This window comes from Cyanistes caeruleus, chromosome 4, assembly GCF_971803275.1.
Source record: "Cyanistes caeruleus chromosome 4, bCyaCae1.hap1.1, whole genome shotgun sequence".
Classification (NCBI taxonomy): Eukaryota; Metazoa; Chordata; class Aves; order Passeriformes; family Paridae; genus Cyanistes; species Cyanistes caeruleus.
This window is the reverse complement of record NC_141704.1, coordinates 46546331-46566622: the sequence shown is the minus strand read 5'-3', so window position 1 is coordinate 46566622 and position 20292 is coordinate 46546331. Positions and strand designations below refer to the sequence as shown.

Genomic DNA, 20292 nt, shown 5'->3' with positions numbered 1-20292 from the left:
TAGTTTACTGCCCTGACTGCAAATGTAATGATTTTAAAAAGCTAACAAATGAGAAAAATAGCTCCTGATATTTTAGAACCAAAGAAATACACTGTCTCTGATTAGTTAAAAATTTCTAGGCTTTTTTGTCTTTAAAAATAGTTTTTGAAGGCAGTGTTTGCAGCTTGGTGTGAAAATGAAAATGGTTCTGAAACAATTACTGTTACTATTTGCTTTATTTCACTTTTCACTTTTAGAGCTGTGTAAAATAGGACCCATTTACAGTATTTATAGAGCTTTATGTGTATGTGGCTTTGAAAAGCCTGCTAAATTTTGACAGCCAAGGGTTCTCTGATTTTCTGTATTTTTAAGAGCATGATCAGAATACTGTGAAGAGTTTTGCAAATGCTTAAATGCAAAAGTTATGTGGGCTGTGTGCACTCCTACAAGCCTTTCTTATCCAACTGTTACGTATTCTACCTTTCAGATCAAATCTTTGCCGCTGACCGTGACTGTAGGAACAGGCATTTAATTTCAGGGTGCAGTTATTTATTTCTCTGGAGTTCATCTTTCTACACTGTTTAGTCCATTTTAAATTTAAATTAGTTTTATAATTTCAATGTGCTTAATGGCAGGTGTCAGAAAGGCAGACTATGTAAGAAAGCCTTTTAATATTTTAAAAGCTATATAGGACTTCCATTGAACCTGTGCCTGCTGATTTAAAAAGTACTAGCTATTGAATGCATTTTAGTGTGGTGTTCTGATTACGTAGTAGTAGTCAGTATGTTGCTTAGAGGATAAATTTGACAAGTTCTGTTTTCTATTGTTTCTTGATTTAGGTAAGTGAAAGACTCAGATCTTGGACTCTTTGTAACAAAATCCCTAGCAAGACAGAGATGTTTATTTAAACTTCTGTAGGCGAGTCAAAATGATAATGAATAGCATAAGGGTGAAACAATTTTAATGATTTTAAAATCTTGGTTTTTTAAATTTCATTTCCCATTTTGTTATAGGTTGTATATGAGCAAGAAGGAGTTTTCATTCACTCCTCCTGTGGCAAAAATGATGACCAAGACAGCTTAATAGCAGGAACACTGCGTGTCTTAGAAAAGGTATGTGCATAATACAGTTACAGAAATTTTGTGTATTTGTTGGTAAAGCATGTAACAAGTTTGGCAAACCTTAAATGCCTTTTTAAAGTGTAGGATTTTGTAAATGAGCAAACATCACATTGTGTTTGACATAGTCATCATTTATATGTATATGTAAGTTTTAACAAAATCACACCATGACTATATGGCAATAGGTACTTTGCTGTGTAGTGTTGAATTTTTTGTGATCTTATTATAGGAAAATGAAGTGGTAGTAGACTGGAGACCATTGGATGAGACTTTGGATACTTCTAATATTCTCTGTGCTGGAAAGGTTTGTTTGTTAGTTATCAGTGTTCTTCATTATGTTTCTCTAGAGATTTTATTTTGTGTTAACTAATGCGTAGGTGATCCTATAACTGGAAGCAAAATTCATTTATTATTGGTATTAATAGCTGTATGTGGGAATCTTATTTGCAGACTGCAGCTCAGTTGAAATTATTAGAATACATGTGTAGGTTGACTGTATTTAGTTTGTACTTGGTTCACAAATAAAATAGTAGGGGACTAACTATAAATAGTAAAGACCAAATGAGTACAAGTATATCACAGTCACTAGTCCTCCTGCATCTAGTGTTTTCTAGTTTGGTGATTCACTCTTCATAGTTAGACATGAAAGTGAGAGGTGCTGTTCTAATGCAAAATAAAAATAGAAGTCTCTGGGGGTTCCAAGATGCAGTGATATTTAAGCAGTATTAAGAGGATGTGACTAAATAAAAAAAAAAAAAATCAAGTTTTACACTTAAATGAATAGTTTTTTATGTTCATAGAGTCTGCAAGAGAGGCAAGGATATTTTAGGATTTTGGAATTTACTAAGTAAAACCACACAGTTTTAGCCTTAAGTCCAGATTTCCTGTGTTGATCTATATCATGTTTCTGAGAATTTCAGTACATTTTCTTTTAATCTACGAAATAAAGATGCTGATTCTTCATGTTGAATCTGAGGAACCAGGTCAACTTTTATGCCTTGTGTTTTTTGATATTGCTTTTGTTGTTTTTCTCAGGATTCTAGTTCTGTTGTGGAGTGGACTCAAACTCCAAAAGAAAAATGTTCCCGAGGAGCAGACCGTCCAAGTAGTTATGAAGCAGAATGGGACATGGTCACCACAGTCTCTTTTAAGAAGAAACCTCATTCAAATGGAGGTACTTAATAAAAAAAAAAAAAAAAAAAAAAAAAAAAAAAAAAAAAAAAGTGGAGGGCTTTTTTATGTGTAGGGTGTTTTGGTTTTCTTCCATGATGGTATCTTGTAATTGAAGAATTGCCTTTTAGGTACAGTAAAATGGAATTTATTAGGACTTGAAAAGCTGGGATTCATTTGTGGTAGCAGGTGAATTTCTGATTGTGGAAAACAATTCGCAAATGGAATGGCTGTCATCTGCCTCTATTTTTTTTCTTTAAATTGATAGAGAATTGTATTGAAAATGAGCATTAAATCTAACTTCTTGCCTCATCATTAGATGTAGTAGCAGTTTTTGCTGCACTGGGCTTGCATTCTTTAAAACAAATGGAATTCAAACTTGGTTTCATGTTAGGAATGAAAATGGAAAAATAAGTAGTTTACTACTCAAATGCATTTCCATACTGCAGAAGCAGGGGGAGGTGGAATGTACATTTATGGCATACATGGGTCTTTTATATGGTCATTTTACTTGGGCAAAATAATTCTATAGCTATACCATTTTTGTGTATGTTAGAGATGTTGAAAAATGAGTTGTGGCAAAAGAACAGTGATTCTCAAGTAATCTTTTTTTCTTACATTCTCACATAGTGTTTTTTTCTTCAATAATACTTGCTTTCCATGTATTATTTCACAGTCTGTTACTGGGGACTATTGTGCTTGTTTTACCGTCTTTATAATGGTTTTAAATGTCATGTCTGTCATGTACATACAGGGTTTGGATGTCAGATTATGAATGTTTTTGAGTAAAGCACAGTCCTTGGCTTTTACATGGACACACACAGCATCTCTGTTGGGTGAATATGGTTTATCACATCACTAGTTTGTACTGAATTTTTATCTCCAGTCAGTGAGCATGTCTTCGTCCGTAGTATGTGTCACTGAGCACTACAGACTTGGATTTTGCTCTTTGCCACCTCATGCTTATTTCCAATTGCTGTAATTTGGTGGGAGCAGGCCAGGGGATGTCTCAAATTCTTTTAGACATGCTGGTAAGTTTTACTTTACCTGTCCTCTGGTAAAGTACACTTTCATCCCTTCTCCTTGAATATATACAGTCTTGCACAGCATGTATACAAGCTTGCACACTACAGGAGGAAGGGGTAAGGGAGATATTTCCAATTCCTTTGCCATTATTTTGGTAGCAGCCTTAATATACAGGTTACAGGATTGTAGTGCATATCATGTTTGTTTTGAGTAAGTAGCACTATCTGGGGGAGGTGCAGGTTGGATTTATCTTGCTGCTGGAATTGGGTACAGCAGATGGACATTTAACTGCTAGATCACATCTGCTGTAGGATCACAGAGTATCTTGAGTTGCAGGTGATCCACAGAAATCATTGAAGTCCAACTCTTGGCCCTGTGCAGGACAACTGCAGGAATCACACTGTATATCTTGAGAGTGTTGTCCAAATGCTTCTTGAACTCTTGTTAAACTTAGTGCCATGACCCCTTCCCTGGGAGCCTGTTCCCGTGCCCAGGATCCACTGAGTGAAAAACCTTTTCCTATAAACCATAGGTACAGTTTTAGGGGAGTAGCCTGATGGACTTGCTGGCTGTTCTACAAGTCCGTAGAAGACAAGGAGGCTCAAAGAGAAATCCAGAAATAGCACTTAGAGTGCGTGTTTTATTATTAGAACCAATGCTGGTGTTTGTTTTGTTTTTTAGGAGCAGTGACAGATATAATGTATTTATAATTGCTAGCACTGAAAGTCAAACTGAAATAATGTGCTAATTTTGTTTTTAAGATGCTGCAACTCATGCAAACGGAGAAAGCAAGTGGTCGTTCCTGTTCAGTTTGACAGATCTGAAATCAATCAAACAAAACAAAGAAGGCATGGGATGGTCTTATTTGGTATTCTGTCTGAAGGATGATGTGAAGCTTCCAGCTCTTCACTTTCATCATGGAGATAGCAAACCATTGATTAAATGTATTGAAAAGCATGTTGCACTGAGTGAGTAAGTATCAGACAGCTCTTAGTTCTGTAAAATGCAGATGACTGGTTTACTTAAATCATGTAATGAATTTCAGATTAATACTTCCTGATTGTTATTCTCTTCCTTTTTTTATTAGTAGAAATAGTTTTTAAAGTGACTGAAACTGTGGTTTCACATAGGCATTTGGAATGTAAACTGAAGTTTAGAACTTGGATTGATTTACGAAGTATTTTAGAGTCTTAAGTGTTATTAGCTTCAGATGCCTCAGTTGCTCCCTCTAGTGGGTGCAGAAGCTTCTTATGAACATGCTGTGTGAAAGTTTACTCCTTCATGAGCTACTTCTATAAAATGGGATAATTTGTTACAATTTGAGATTGTCTCCTTTGTGAAAAATTTGCATCAGTACTTACGTGAGTGTGCAAGGTAATTTATAGTACTGACAACTAAATAAATTGGTATATAAATATTTTCCCCCACAGTTCTGTTCCTCTGTAATTTCTTGCCTGGTCAGTGTTTCACTCTTCATCTTTACTGCACAAATCAACTTTCTGAGTGTGAATATATTTAAGACCCTATCATTCTGTTAAATACTTTGGAGTTGTGTTACCTCCAAGAGTTTTACCAGGATAAAAACCTTTTTGATCAGCATGGCATAAGTGCAAAATAAAGTAAAATTTTCATCTCTCACCATGTAGGCATAAGTATAATTTAAGAAGCCAACAGATAAACAAGGTTAGATAGAATATGAAGAAATAAATGTGATGTGACATGTATACTTGCAACAACTGTAATATCAGTGTAATATGTTTTCAAAAGTGTTCTGCTATTGTCACTTGCAACACAGTAGTCTGATGACAGATTTGAAGGTGGATAGGGAAATGGCTGTAGGAATCCTTACAGCGGGCTCTTGTTACATTGGTAGCATCACTGAGGTCAGACATGCCTTCCACAAGTAGGGCAGGCTGATGCTGAGAAATACTGAGGAAAATTTTGCTGGAGAAAAGTCAGTAGGACGTGAGTGGTGTATATTTATTGAACTGATTTGTGAAAGGCTTTGACAGTTTCACAACATGGTGTCAGGGTTTGGGATAATCAGAAGTTTTCAATTTCTTGGAGAAGGTAGCATGGTCAGTGTGTCCAGTTTGTGGAATGGTACTGGCTGTAGCATTGTATGTGAGCTTTGTAAAGGAAAAAGTTAGGAAGACCAAAGGAGAGGCTAATAGGGGGGAAAAGATGAACTTGTAAATAGGAATATTCTCTGTACAGTTGTAGATTAGAAAATCCTGAATGACAGCTTAATCTTAAATCCTGAGAGTTTTTTTCTCTAGGTTCCCTTCCTTAAGCACCTCTGAATTTTGTTTCATAGTTTCCCAGGCTCTTCAGGCATAGGGAAACATTGTTGTCCTGCCATCTCCCTCCTTCCTTCCCTCCCTCCCTCCCGCCCTTCTTTTTTCCCCAAGGAAACTGTTCCTTTTTGAGCATACTGCTGTGTTTGCTTATTTGTGGATACCATCTGACGAGCTGCTGGTAAGCTGGGGCAGGTTTTGGGAGCAACTGATAGCAAACACACTGGAAAAAGATCTGTGTTCTATGGTGAGTCACAGTTATATCTTGAGTTATATAACTCATATAACTGAGTTATATGGTGAAAGTCTTAGATCTGTGTAATTTGTTGCCTGTGGACTGCAGCAACATATTTGAAATTTTCTAAGTGATTTCTAGGATAATACAGCAAAACTTGAGGTGATGTGCTGTGCTGCTTGGTACTGCCACTTTGAACTGTTGTAAGCATTAATGAATGCAAAAGCAGATACTTCAGGAACTTTAAAGCAAAAAAAGCAGTGACAGCTATGGAAATTCAATCTGGATGACCTTAAGCATTGACCTGAGCAGGAACTTCCAGTTTTAGTTTTCTTATTCAGTGAAAGTCTCTTCTGTCACCAAATTCTCTTCTGTTGTCTAGTCATGAATTATGACAATTATTTTTTTCTAAGGAAAGAGAAAAGAACAAATAGGCCATCCAAGTTATGGAAATGACAGTCAATCTGTATGTTTCTGTTGTTTCCTAATGGTTGTTCATTCTTTAGTACATAATGTATCTCAGCTCACAACCTCATTTTGGAAAAGATGTTTACTCAGCAGTTTGGATGCCACAAGCAAATATTTGTCAGTATAATTACTCATTGTCCCAACTTGTGTTTTATGAAACATGGGATATTGATATTAAAGCAGAAATTTTAGCTTATCTATATATTATCTTTATGTTATAGGTATTTTCTTATGCTCCTATTACCTCAATAGATTTCGTTCTTTTCTAACACCATTCTTTATACAGTATCATGTCATTGCTGAAATCAGCATGAAGCAGCCAAAGTCATACAGAATAGCTGTAATTTGTTGCCCTAAGGATTATGTGCCTTCTAGTTCAATTGCACCAGTCTAACATTGAGAAAATACCATGTGGACAAATGACACTTTCTAAGTCGCAGGACTGTGAGGAAGTTTGAGAAAGTGTATAGCTCACAAATTTTTGAACATTATCTAAGTAGGTGTTGATGGCTGCCTGACTGTGCCGGAAGTGTGTGTAATTAAAAGGGAGATATGGTACAAAGTTTTAATTCTTTTAGTTAAGGAAAACATACTGCATGACTCAGACTTTGCCCCTGTGCTGCTCTTTAGAAAAAGTCATTTGAGCTTCATTAACTGTTGCTGCCTCAGAACTATGACTGTGACGTCTGGCTGTCTCAAAAGAAGATCTGTTGTTGCATTTCATATCCGTCAGTGTTTACAGTGTCCTGTCCTGTTGGAATGGGAAAGAGATAAGGCTTATTAAAGTTCTTATCTTTGACTTTAATAACATGGTAGATGATGCAGGTGCTAATAAAAAGAAAACTAATTTTTCTTTTGAAGACTAGAAATAGTGGATTTAAACTTTGTGAGAGAGCAATAGAGAAGTATTTTATAAATGTAGGTCTGTGTAATGGACTAGGGTCGGATAGCAAAGTGCTTGGCTTTCTCCTGCCTGGATACGAACTCTGAGGCTTGAATGTTAGCCTGCTTTCTGAGCTGTTCTCTCTTCTGTCACCTACTGAGCAGTAAATTGGTGATTCAGCAGCTGCTTAAGGAAGTAATAGGGTGCCTGTGCTGAAGAGGTGGACAAAGTGGGATGTTGCACGGGGAGTAGGTATAAAAGCAAAAGAACAGATTCATTACTAGGGGCAGCATGATTTCACTGCCTTTGTTGTCACTACTCTCATGTGCCTTTGGAGCCCTGTTGAGTAGTAAATGTATTGAGCAGGAGTGTACAAATGCAGTGAGTTAGGCCAAATCACGTTTGCGTTTTTTAAGCTTTTGGAGTCTACAGAATATACTTGCAGGGCTGTACTGGGATGGTTCTGTTTCACAGTACAGTGGTTCTGTTGTCTTTTAAGCTCCTATCAGTATGAATCTTAGAATTATTCTGACAGGATCTGTTGTAGTACTATTGGTTAGAAATTTGTCGATGTGCTTTCATACATTGAAAATCAGTTTGTATTCCATAATGTAATGTTTTACAGGGTTCCATAATGCAAGATTTACCAATTGGTAGAAGGAATTCCTTAATTGTATGGGTGACATAGGTTTTTTTCACTTCCTCTATTATGTTAAGAGAGTTTCAGTATATACTGTGTTGAGGCTGTCATACTACATTTCCTCTATCACATTGTTTTGTCCATTGTCAACACCAGAAGACTGTACTTGAAGGTAGTTTTTGTCACCTACATGTAAATGGAGTTATCTTCCAGACTAATTTCTGAAAAAATTTTCTAAAGCTTAATTTTTTAGGGAATGGAACAGTACAATTCAGAATTAATATGGAAATAACTAATCTTTTGAAAACTGAAGGTCCTGTTTTATGTAGCATTAGTTGGTTAATTTCCGCCAAAAGAACGATCTTGCATCAAATCTTTTATTTTTTGCACAAAACCTGAAAGGTGACTTCAAAAAAACAGTAAATGTTCTGAAAACTTTACAGAAAAAACCAGTCATACCCAGACGCCCTTTTTTAATTTTATTGCAGATCTCCACATGATGAACGGGTTCTTCTTGTGAAGACTCAGAAGTCTCTGTCTCAGTCTTTTGAAAATCTCTTTGATGAACCATCATATGGCTTATTACAAGTATGTATTATCTTCAGATTTTTTATTTTGAAGAAATGTATTAACAATTACACCCTACCATGTCACAGGAATATTTGCTGAGTAGTGATTTTACCATTGTAGAAACAATAATGCCATTTATGACATTGTTGTTAATTATTGCCAAGTAAAATGCCATCGTAGAAGTATTGACTGTATCTTAAACCAACCACATGCTTACTGTAGAAAGTGCACTTAATTTTAAGTTATTTTCTATGGAATGGAAATACAGCAGCAAAGAGGGCAGTATTGGATAAAAATATGGGGTTTTTTAATACTACAACTGCTTGTCATTCGTGGAGCTTATGGACTTGTGAAAGTCAGTAGCAAAATGTGAGTGACTTGAATGAGGCCAGAGGGCTGATCCACTGATGTGTTTAATTAAATAAAATATTCATGAATTAATTACATTAGTTTCTGTGTTTAGTTGTCAAATCAAGAATTGCACGGAATTCATAGGAGAGTACGTGATGGTTCAGACTGTTTTCTCTGTGAGGGCGGGGAAGCTGGGTGTAAGATATCTGTTTCATGCCAGGAGCCACTGGATAGCAAACAGTGGATCTGATCCACTTCTGTGCATAGGTCTGGCTTACTGAGAACATTGCTACCCAATCTTTCAAATCAGTTAGCAGTATTATCTTCATACTTAAGATACATTTTTTAATCATGTGATGATTGTTCTGTATTACTTACTGCCAATACATGAAACTTAAATAATTTTGAGACCTATGGTACTTTTCCTGATGCATTGCTTTGAGTACAGGAATGACAAATAGTTACATATATAGATGTTAAAAATATATTATAAACACAAATGTTTGTGTTTTGCTTGTTTTCCTTGTTACAACAGAAATGGAAGAAAGATCCATACGTAGTAACAATGGGAAAATTTTCCAAAGTCACCAACTATATTGTTGGTAGTTTACGTTCAAGTGATCCATCAAATCAGAGGCGACCACCGTCAGAAATGGCAGACTTTCTCAATGATACCATTCCAGGGCTGAAGATAAATCAGCAGGAAGAACCAGGATTTGAAGTCATTACACGAGTGAGTCTCTAAATTAATGATACAGATGCATTGATTGTTTTTATGCACTCCTTTAAAAGAATGGTAGGACTTGAAGCATGATGAGTTCTACTGTTTATAAAATTTTTGTGGCATATTACTATTCTCAAGAGTTAAGATCATAATCAGTTACTTTCGAATATGTCACTTTTATGCATGCAAATGTGAGTTTCTTTTGAAAGGAAGTTTGTAGTTAATGAAATGGTGACTGTAGTTATGTTAGAGGCACTACCTTAAAAGGTGAACGATTTTATGTTCAGTGTTTCCTCTGAGGTCAATTAGAGCTACATTAAGTAAAATTGGAGAATGCAGGCTAAAAACCAACTTTCTTGGATAATCTCTGCTAACATTTCAGTTTCTTTTGAGATTAAAAATACTCAATAATGGATAATTAATGTCTAGGGTGTATAAGTTACAGATTTATGTATGATTTGAACCAAAGCTAGAATGAATTTATAATTGGTTCATGAATCACTGTGGACACCTGTTGGAGTCTCTATAGATATGTGGAAAAGGTTTATTTTTAGATGCTTGTGATTATTATTTAAACAGCTTACATATTTTTAAAATACTAAACTGTTTTATATGGGGCATTTTTTGAGTTCAGGCTAGTGTTAATATCTTAGCAGTAGCTGTATGAACTATGTAATTCTAAGAAGTTGCTTCCTAGCACTTAATTAATTTATCAGTGAGAAAAAATATAACAAATGCTATATATGGAAAATAACACTGACCTATATGTCTTAATCTGACAAATGCCTTGGACTTCTAAAGAGTTAAAACACAAATTGGTTTGGGGGTTGCTATCATAAAAATATTTTTAGGAAGTAAGAATTTACTTTCTGCTGAATTCTCCTGTACTTAGACATGCAATTTAGGAACTGAGAGACTAAGCACAAACTGGAACTTTTGATGGGTGTTATAAATTCTGAAAGTACATTCATCCTTGGGTTTTTTAAGAGGCTGTGCACAAAACCCAATCTTTCCTGTTACATTGTGCAGTCTGTGTAGGGATAGCATCTCCAAACCCAAGATTTTCAGTTCTCTTGTAAGATGCATGCATGTGTATCAGGAATGTGTTTTTCAAGTGAAGCTCCTGATTGTCCTTGTTTGCTGTGTTGCGTTAGTTTATGGGAAGCTAGCTCAGAGGCATTCGTGGAGTTAGAAGGTTATTTAAAACACACGTACATTCTCCAAAATCTGAAATATTAACATATTTCAGGTCCTCAGCACAAGAGTCTTACTCTAAAGATCTGCTTGTGTTGGCCCACACTGCTTGCTCATGTGGGTGCAACCTTAGATCCTTAGAGTTGCTGACTGAGGTATGTGCATGTGGAAGTGTAATTGCACTGAATATAAGAAATTGGCAAGCTTAGTATCATTTGTGCAGTTGTTGGCAGCTACTGAAGTTCTTCATTGGGATTCACATATAATGCCTTTGTGTGTGTTTCAGATCGACCTAGGGAAACAGCCTGAAGTCAGCAGAAGAGAGCCTGTGTCAGCTGAAGAATGGGCCAAGAATATGGACTCTGAAGGAAGAATTTTAGATGTTGACTACATAAAGCGACTGATATTCAAAGGGGTAACTAGTTTTTCTAAATTCAGCAAGACCTATGGCTTGATTCTGGCTTTTACTTTCCTTCCCAAACTGTGGCTATGCTTCTTTCATTACACTTGTAATGTTTCATGCAGAACTTTGAGCATAACCTGGACAGTCATTATTGAGACACTTCATAAAGCATGGTTTCATGCCAGTCAAATACCTCAGCAGTCTTGCAGCTGTGTGAAGTGCTCTGCAAGGAGAGAGATCTTCTTGTGGCTGGCTAAAGGAAATGACTTGAAAAGACAGAAGCTTAAGTGATATAACAAAGGAAAATGACTTTCAGAAAAAGACCAGTGTTTCAATGTTAGGGTAGATATTTGGTTTATTCTTTTCTCTTACCCTTCTCCAGCAAGAGCTTCTGGTTTTACCCAGCAGTTTGCTAGAATTAGACCCTCATCAGAACAGTGCTAAACACTTCAGCTGGTATTTTTAGTTTAACTGAGAGGTTTTGTGATATGTTGTGAATTTAGTCTCAGTGATGGATATTTTGAAAACTAATTGTGTCCCATAGCTTTTCTACCTAATGTTACTTCAGTATTTCTATATTTTTGTGGGAATCCAGCTGCCTTAATGCATTCATTGTGTGCCTGCTGATGCATATTTGCAAGCAGAAGTAGAGAATGAGAACACTGTTCTTTAATATTCATGTGCCCCATGTGCCCAATTAAGGACCTTTCCACAATCATGAGAATTACTACAAAACTTTGGTTCCTGTAGCCCACTTTCCTGTCATCTCTGCCCACTGGCAGGAGAGTGAGTGCTCTCTTTTATTTATGACTCAAGACCCCCAAAGTGGGGATAGCAAAAGTTCCTTATTCATATGACTGTACTGCAGGAGTTGCAAGAAGCTCTCTTGATGAGAGGATATGATTCAGCTCCATACATTTTTGTTATCTAAAAATGTTGAACATTACTTAGATTTCTGACAAGTAGGCTTCTTGAGTGGACACTAGTATTTTTGACTGAAAGGTTCATTGAAGGTGGGCCATGCCTTGTGAGATTAAAATGTTTGTTTAGAAAAAGCAAGTAACTGGAAGACTAGTTGTCAAGATCACTTTGTGACAAGACCAGAAGTTTGGCAATTGTAACCAGAAGCAGCATTATATTTATATACATACATTTTAAAGGTACTTTTCTTTGCTTCTTAAAGTCTGCTGTGCCTGTAAGGTTTTTATTTTTAGCAGTGAAGCAAAAATATAGAAAGAAAATTATTTTCTAAAGTTTCTTTTTTTACTGAAGTGTGAATCCAGTGCTTCTACAGTTTTCTGTTAATCATACTTGGTTCCTCCTGTTTCAACCGAGTATGATACCTAGTTAACATATGAGACGTGGCTACAATGTAAAAAGAAACTGACTTGAAGTTGCTACTTTGAGAAGTGTTGTATCAACCTAGGAATGTTTCCTCTCATTATGGAAATATTTTTGTTGACACTACATATCCATTTTTCCCTAGGGTCTCTGCCATACTTTAAGAAAAGAGGCCTGGAAATTTCTTTTGGGGTATTTTCCTTGGAATAGCACTAAAGAAGAGAGAGCAAGTCTGCAAAAAAGGAAAACGTGAGTACGGTATCTTTTTTCTTACAAAAGAAATTTAAAAGCTGCATCTTTTGTTAAGACAGTGATGTAGAAAGTCTTTTGAAGTACACTTGCTAAAATTGTTGAATGCAAGAATATGTGACATTTTCTTAAAAATTTTATACTAAAGACATTACACAAAGAGGGTATTGTTACTCTATCTCAAAGAATAGATGGGATGAATGAATGCTTAAATTAAAAAAAAAAGAAAAAAGAATGTGAATGTTTGGTTTCAAAATTGTCTTTCTTCTTCAGGGATGAATATTTCAGGATGAAACTGCAGTGGAAATCTGTCAGTGAGGAACAGGAAAAGCGAAATTCAAGATTAAGAGATTACCGCAGCCTTATAGGTGAATTCACATTTAGAGACGTACCTAACTGCACACACGCTTTTAAAAGTTTAGATGAAATTGAAAAAAGTACCCTTTTGAAGAGGCATGAAGAGGCACCTACATGAAAAGGCACTAAAAATGAAATGTTGCTCTTTTCAGAGGTGTCTAAACTTGGTTTTATACTTAATATTAAAACTTTCTCAACTAGAGTAACTCAGAACTTAACATATCGGTGTTACAAACTGGCTGGATTTTTAAATTACCTTTATTTAATAACAAAAACTCTTCATTTTGTGTTATGTCATAATGTATTTTTACTGGAAATGTTGTTAAAATAATGATATACAATAAGAATGCGAAAATGTGTCTGTTCACATTTTATAATTTCTTATAGGAATTTGTGTATATGCATTCTGACTTCAGGGGTTTTACTCCTACTTCTAAAAGTTTCATCAAATATGTTGAGTATTAGCAGTTTGTATCCTCAATTCTCTTTGGTAGTGAGATTTGGGCACCAATATTTAGGATTTCTAAATATTTTTTCAGGAGACAGGCCCAGATTTCTTTGTTGTTCTGAGAGAAAGACTAAACTTATTTCAAGCAGTTATTCAAAATGTAAGCTAAAAGGGTCAAGGTAGTCTAGTCTTGGTAGATTAATAAACTACATTTTTAGAGAATGATAACAGAAAAAAAATATTCCGAGTTAAAAAAAGTCCAGCTGTTTGTTACTGTTGAGACAAATATTTTAGTTTTTAAGCGTTTGAAATGTATGTGGCAATATTAGGGTTATGTAGTAAAATATATGCAGAACTACAAAACACTCCTTTTATCACACTGCATTCAAAATTTTGCAAAACTTCATAATACATTGGTTTTGAATTTCACCTTATTAAAGAGTATGCTGTGTGCTTGATATGTTTCAGGCATCAAAACTGCCTGATGAAAGAAGCAGTTTCATCTGCTATGAGTTACAGGACCTTGTTACACTGTCTTTATAAAATGCTGTTAGGAACTTCACAGTGTCTTTGAGCTGATCAGGTGGGAACTTTCCAACCATGGCTTATGCTGTGTTGCGTCAGTATTTATAAATGGCATTGTAGAGTTAACTTGCATAAAATTGTTTTTAATCCTCTTAAGTGTAAAACATTTTTTCTGAATTACAATCAGGATTTTTTCCATAAAATTAATTATCAAAGAAAAGGCAGAAAGCTTTAAAACATGTTTATAAGCAAATCCTTTCATTGCAGATAGGAAGGATTTCCTTTATTTTAAAATATGCTTTATTTTGAAATGACATTTAGTAATGCAGTTGTCTCAGACACTTCAAAGTTTTGCAACAGTGTTTGAGGAAGAAATCATCAGCTTAGACATTCTGAATTAATTTGATACTGGCTTTTTAGGACTGGTTTTTAAAGAGTTTTTATATCTGGACTGTTTTCTTAGAAAAAGACGTTAACAGGACAGACCGAACAAATAAGTTCTATGAAGGCGAAGATAATCCAGGACTGATTTTACTTCATGATATTTTGATGACCTATTGCATGTATGATTTTGACTTAGGTAAGTTGTGTCCCTCGGAATGTAAAAGCTTCTTTGGTTTCTGATACACAGTTTTGCTAATTCCTATTGATATAATTGAGCTTGTATTGATTACAATGCTTTTTATAAATGTTTTACAAAAGACTTAATATTTTGTAGTATTTAATAATGTAGATAAATACCTTCGGTTTTTCTTTCTCTCTTCAATTTGATGCCTGTCTTAGGCATCTGAACTCATCAGTTTTGGTGGGATTGGGAATTAAGTGGAAGTTTGTCTTCACCACAGACCTACTGTTGTGGGGTTCGTTCTTTTTGTTCTGGGGGGCTTTGTTTTTTCTGGTGTTTTTGTTTCGGGGGTTTTTGTGTGGTTAAGCTTTTGTGGTTTAGGTTTTTTTGTATTAATTTTTTTAATAGAATTGAAGCAGGCTTGCTTTTCAGACTTTTAAATGGGTTTGGGTCTTTGGAGCCTGGAGTGTTACATATATTTTTAGGACTGATAATATCAATAAAAATGATAATCCAGCTGCCACTGCTGTAATTAAAGCTCAGCAAGCTGAACCAGCTGTTTGTAAACATGATATTCTTGTGAATATTTTAAAAGCTGGTTCTTGAGAAGTGCACTTAGCAATCTGTCAAAAATTACATTTTAGTGCATGCATCTGCTGTGGAGGGAAGAACATAAAACATCTTGTTTAATCTCAGTGTTAATGTAATGGCTAAATCTTGGCTTCTTGTTAATTGTCTTGGGAGGGAGGAAAAAGATACTTGTAGTTGGTTCCCTCTCCACCACTGGCATGACATTTGGCTGTTGTATACTTTGGAGTTTTTTTGGGTATTCTGTACCAGAAAAGTTTTGGGATTCTAAAAGCCATTCGTGCCAGCTTTTGTAAACAAAAAGTAAAATCTTTAACCACTAGTAAACAAGCTGCAGAGCTTTAGTTCTCGTCAGCTTTCATTCACTCTGAAAGAGGGTCTTGATCTTTGGCTTGAAAAAAGAGAAAACTAAAATTGATGGTTTAAACATGTAGCTCTGTTTCACCTCTTTCCACGTTTCAACATTCATTAATGCACAGTGACATTATAGATGAAAGTAAAGCAGATTCACCACCCACTCTGTTAAAAACATTGTTGAGATGGCTTAAATGTGCACACCAGATAAGTCTTTTGTTTTATAAGCAAGCAGGAATAATGGAAATACAGTAAATTTGACATAGTAACTGTCCAAGGCTTCTACGCATTGGTGCAGTGCTCCTCTTAATCTTTTGACAGCAGCTTTAGAGGGGTCTGAATCATGCCACAAACTGCCAGATAGGGGAGGGAACAGAACAGCTGTTAATAGAATATTTTTCTGAATTAATTCCTTAAGTCTGCATTAATGAAATAGGTTTTATTATTAAATAGACTTTCAAACTGTCTCAGACAGAATTTTCTTTGCATTTATTTTTAGTTAGCTGTAGTATTAAATCTATGGGGAAGAAAACTAATTTTTTTTTCTTTTGACCTTTTAATTATTTACCTGTTTGCTGTTACTTATTCTATTTCTATTCTCACAGCTGCTCCATATTTCCAGTTATTGACTCTAATCCTTTTGTTTAGTTACACAGTTACAGTTGCATCATTGAGAAATAAAGTAAACCAACTGAGAAATGTTATCTTGAACCAATCACTGATGACAGATACACACATTAATTGTGTTCTCTTATTTAGGGAGGTCAGCAACAATTGGGCAATAGATAAGCTGACACTAGCATCAGTGGTAATTGGAAGAGTTGAGAAGAAGAGGAAAAATTATCTGTAAAAATCATTTACTCTACTTAAACTGTTGGACTTAAACTGTTGGACTATTAATTGCAAACAAGAAAGCTGGAAGAAGCATTAAAAATCTGTGAAAATTTAAAAAATGTTTTTTATATAACTAAAATTTTACAGCTGTTTGTAAAAATTATATGCTTTAGTGGGCATTTTCTTCTCCAGTTAAATTTCAATCTTTTCTTGAAAGTGTGTGAGTACTTTTTAGGTGGTGTGAACTTTATTTACTAGTTCTAGGCACAAAACTTAAGAGCACATCCTTGAATCAGATCTAGATACATGTTGCTTTTGTGCCTCTTGCAAGCAATACTTTACTATTAATTCCCTTTCTTACTTTGACAGGTTGAATTCTTTGTTGTTGTCTGCTTGGTTATACAGATGGTCTTAGACTTGGATGTATTTAAAGTATTGTCCAAGCAGAACAGTCCCAAGTTCCTTAAATAAAGGGATCTTTAAAGCATATTCAGTGACAGAAAAAAAAAAAAGAAGTGTAGAATGCAAAGTTTTCTTCATAAGAACTGTTGCACTGTGTTTTTCTGGAATTGCAGTTCAACATCTCTTTAAATGAATTTGAGAAGAAATTCTTCATTTGGGGGTGGGTGAGGAAGTGTGAAGACATTCAAAAATTTTAAACGTCTACAAGAAAATAACCAAGTACAAACAGATTATATACAAGTTTGTATTTGTGATGGTGCAAGGTATAGACTTAATCTTAAAAATATCAATATATGCTCCTGAGTTCTAAATAGGAACATTTTTACTAAAAATCTATTGTGCACAAACTCAGTTTGTACATATTTTAAAAGCTGCTAGAACAATGTGTTTGCTTTGTATTCTCTTTAGATTGGCAGAAAGGGCTGATAAACCTTATCAGATCTGCTGGATGTTGGTGCCTATTAATACAAATTTGTCTTTACTGGTAGTTGAATTGGAGAATTATAGTATCTGTATGTGCTAACATTTGTTTCACTCAGTCATTCATCACACTTGAAAAATTACTGTTTAACTTTTGAGCTGAAATTCTTTTTTTCTTTTTCCCCCCTCTTTTTCTCCGTCAAGGTTATGTGCAGGGGATGAGCGACTTGCTGTCACCTGTCTTGTATGTTATGGAGAATGAAGTAGATGCCTTTTGGTGCTTTGTGTCATACATGGATCAAATGGTAAAATGAGGCTTTTTTGGCCCACATAAACAGATAAGCTACAAATAGTGTTTAGGGTTAATTTTACTTTATAAATTTCACTGGGTTTTTAAAATTCTTTTAAAGCAGTCATTTCATGTTTGAAGTCAATATGCTTTTTTTGATTGAGGTTGTGGTGGGTTTGCAATAGTATTGCTGTACAATGCAGGCATATTTGGCTCCTTAAGAATTCCAAAGTAACTGTAACAGACAAATTTGTATTTATCAGGAGTCCTTAAGCAGGATTTTGTTCAGGATAATGATTTCATTGTATACCTGCCTTTTGGCTTTTGTTAAATGCACTTTAGACTTCCTACAAACTGAAGCTATTATGACTTTTGCATGTGACAAAAGAGTGTGTGACTGATGTGAATGTAAAAGAAAATCTGGGTTTTTTTGTTTGAGTGCAGTCATGCTGCTTTGAAGTACAGAGCTTAGGCAGATTTAAACTAACATTTATTACATACAAAAATGTTAGTATAGAAGTACAGTTCAGTGCTTTAATTTAGCATTTGCATTTAGTTAAGCTTCTCAGTAGAAGACAGACATTCATTAGATAGAAGTATAGTTAAACATCCATGTGTTAAATACCTAAAGGGTGAGAACCACTCTTGAAATAACAAAACTTTGTCTAAAATAGCTGCAAATATCAAAATTGAGTTAATAAAAATGACAGTGCTAATGTTTTATTCCATACAGCATCAGAATTTTGAAGAACAGATGCAGGGTATGAAGACACAACTAATTCAGCTGAGTCATTTGCTTCGTTTACTAGACAGTGGATTTTGCAGTTATTTAGGTAGGTGTATTATTCATGTACAGTAACTGGAACAGCTTCCTGCATTCTGTTCCCTTACCTTATAGAGTTTAAATATAATTCCAATATTAATGAGTACAGGACTTGTAACTTTATAATGCCTAAAATTCTTCAATAATAGCTCCATGCTTATGGAAGAAACAGGGGCATCCTGTTATCAATTCTAAAAATATACCATACTCTGGCAAATACCTTTGATTCTAAAAAGGGCCTGCCATCTTAAAAATTAGTGGTGTGAGCATGTACCTGTAAAGTGTGGGGTTTATTTTTTTTTTTTTCACCTGTTCTCTGAATCAAATCTAATGCTTCTGAAATGTCACTCTTATTCCTAGAATCTCAAGACTCAGGCTACCTTTATTTTTGCTTCCGGTGGCTTCTTATCAGATTTAAAAGGGAATTTAGTTTTCAAGATATTCTTCGACTCTGGGAGGTAAGGAAATACTTCAACATACAAATTCAGCAGTTTTTGGCCTTTAGAACAAAAAGCATGGATCATTTTGCAAATTGTTTAATACTCTGATAAAGTTTTAAAAAAATTATTTGGCACAATGATCTGAGGACAAGCGAACATTTCTTATGTCTTTTTAGCCTAAAAAACAATTTGTGAAGTTAATGAAAAAGTGCTAGTGCTGGTTTGGATAAATTGGCTTTTGCAGAAAGGTTTGGACAGAAGCCTTCAACTGAGACTCTTAAGTAAAAATAGTAAGTGGAGAGTACTTGTTAACTGCTAATGGAAAACAGCTCATGATAAAAGAGTATTTTTTTTTGATTAATTCCTTGGTATTGGTGATTCTTTGTAGGTTAAGTTGAATGAAGCACTGTCAGGGTAGTTTGTGTTAGCCAAAACCGTGAGGAGGACGATGTCAGAAAATAGTTAATCTTGATGATAAGGACTTGAGATGCCAAATAATATTATGTAAAACATCAGAATGTTGATATTCTGATAATTCTGGGTTAGTAAGATCTTTCTTTGATTTAGATGATGTTGGAATCAAATGGAATAATTAAGATTAACTAATATTTTGGTCTTTAATTTTTTGTTCTGAGAAAAATGAGAAGTGTGTCAACAGTAGAGGTTTATTTTCTAAGATGCATTTAACAGGGGCACGATATTCACTGAAAACTCAGAAGAACAGAATAAATGCTCAGATGAACAGAGGGAGTATTTTTTAGGACATAACATCATATGTGTTGAGGAACAGAAGGGTAATGAAAAGAACAGGGCTGAGATGCATAAAGTTTGTACTATAATGAAAAATAATGTTGTTTTTGGTGTGATGAAAAATAATGCTGATACTTTTATTCACTTTTTCCACTAATGAAAAAGGAGTCACATAAAGAGCAGGACCAGTATTTAAAACTGTCTACAAAGTAAATCTTTTTTAGCTTTTTTATCATCAGTTGGTGGGATTTACTATCATAGAGTATTGAGGTGGTATTTCAACCAGAGGACAAAAGAGTTTATGGATAACAGTCATAAATAAGGAAACCAATATGTACAAAACCAGAATAATTCTCTTGTTCCAAGGTATAAATGACAATGATTTCAGAGGGGAGATGCACTCATCTCTTCCCCCCAGTATTATGTTGTCTTTTCAGTATTTTTTAAGGACTAATTTTTCTTCTTAATTTGATAACAACGGTATTTTTATTTATAGTTTATAGTCCCAGGATGGCATGTTTTTATCACCTCTGCTTTAATGCATATATATGTGTACATACAGAAAAGAAACACACTATATTTCTCTCTCAAGTATATTTTTTTTTCCTCTCTTAGGAATACAATGAAAACCTGTTGATATATGATAGTCTTGCAGGTTTCTTATAGCACATCATAATGTATGTTTACTACAAGTATTCAATTTCTTTGCTAGGATATATGGAATAGCAAAGGGAATATCTTGTTTTCCTTCTTAAAACAAAGTAATTAAAGCATTATGTTGATGTT

General features: G+C 34.8%; 1 protein-coding gene across 2 annotated transcripts in view; it reads left to right on the top strand.

The window, feature by feature from the left end:
• TBC1D15 (TBC1 domain family member 15) overlaps nt 1-20292 on the top strand; it is a 35608-nt gene that overhangs the window by 9858 nt on the left and 5458 nt on the right. For both annotated transcript variants that reach the window (XM_086884354.1, XM_023932192.2), the window contains exons 2-14: nt 993-1091; nt 1330-1404; nt 2136-2274; nt 4058-4268; nt 8308-8407; nt 9276-9473; nt 10945-11073; nt 12548-12651; nt 12925-13019; nt 14445-14561; nt 17409-17509; nt 18227-18326; nt 18677-18774. In XM_086884354.1, coding sequence (XP_086740480.1) covers nt 993-1091; nt 1330-1404; nt 2136-2274; nt 4058-4268; nt 8308-8407; nt 9276-9473; nt 10945-11073; nt 12548-12651; nt 12925-13019; nt 14445-14561; nt 17409-17509; nt 18227-18326; nt 18677-18774 — 1566 coding nt within the window. The remainder of the gene's footprint in view (nt 1-992; nt 1092-1329; nt 1405-2135; nt 2275-4057; nt 4269-8307; nt 8408-9275; nt 9474-10944; nt 11074-12547; nt 12652-12924; nt 13020-14444; nt 14562-17408; nt 17510-18226; nt 18327-18676; nt 18775-20292) is intronic.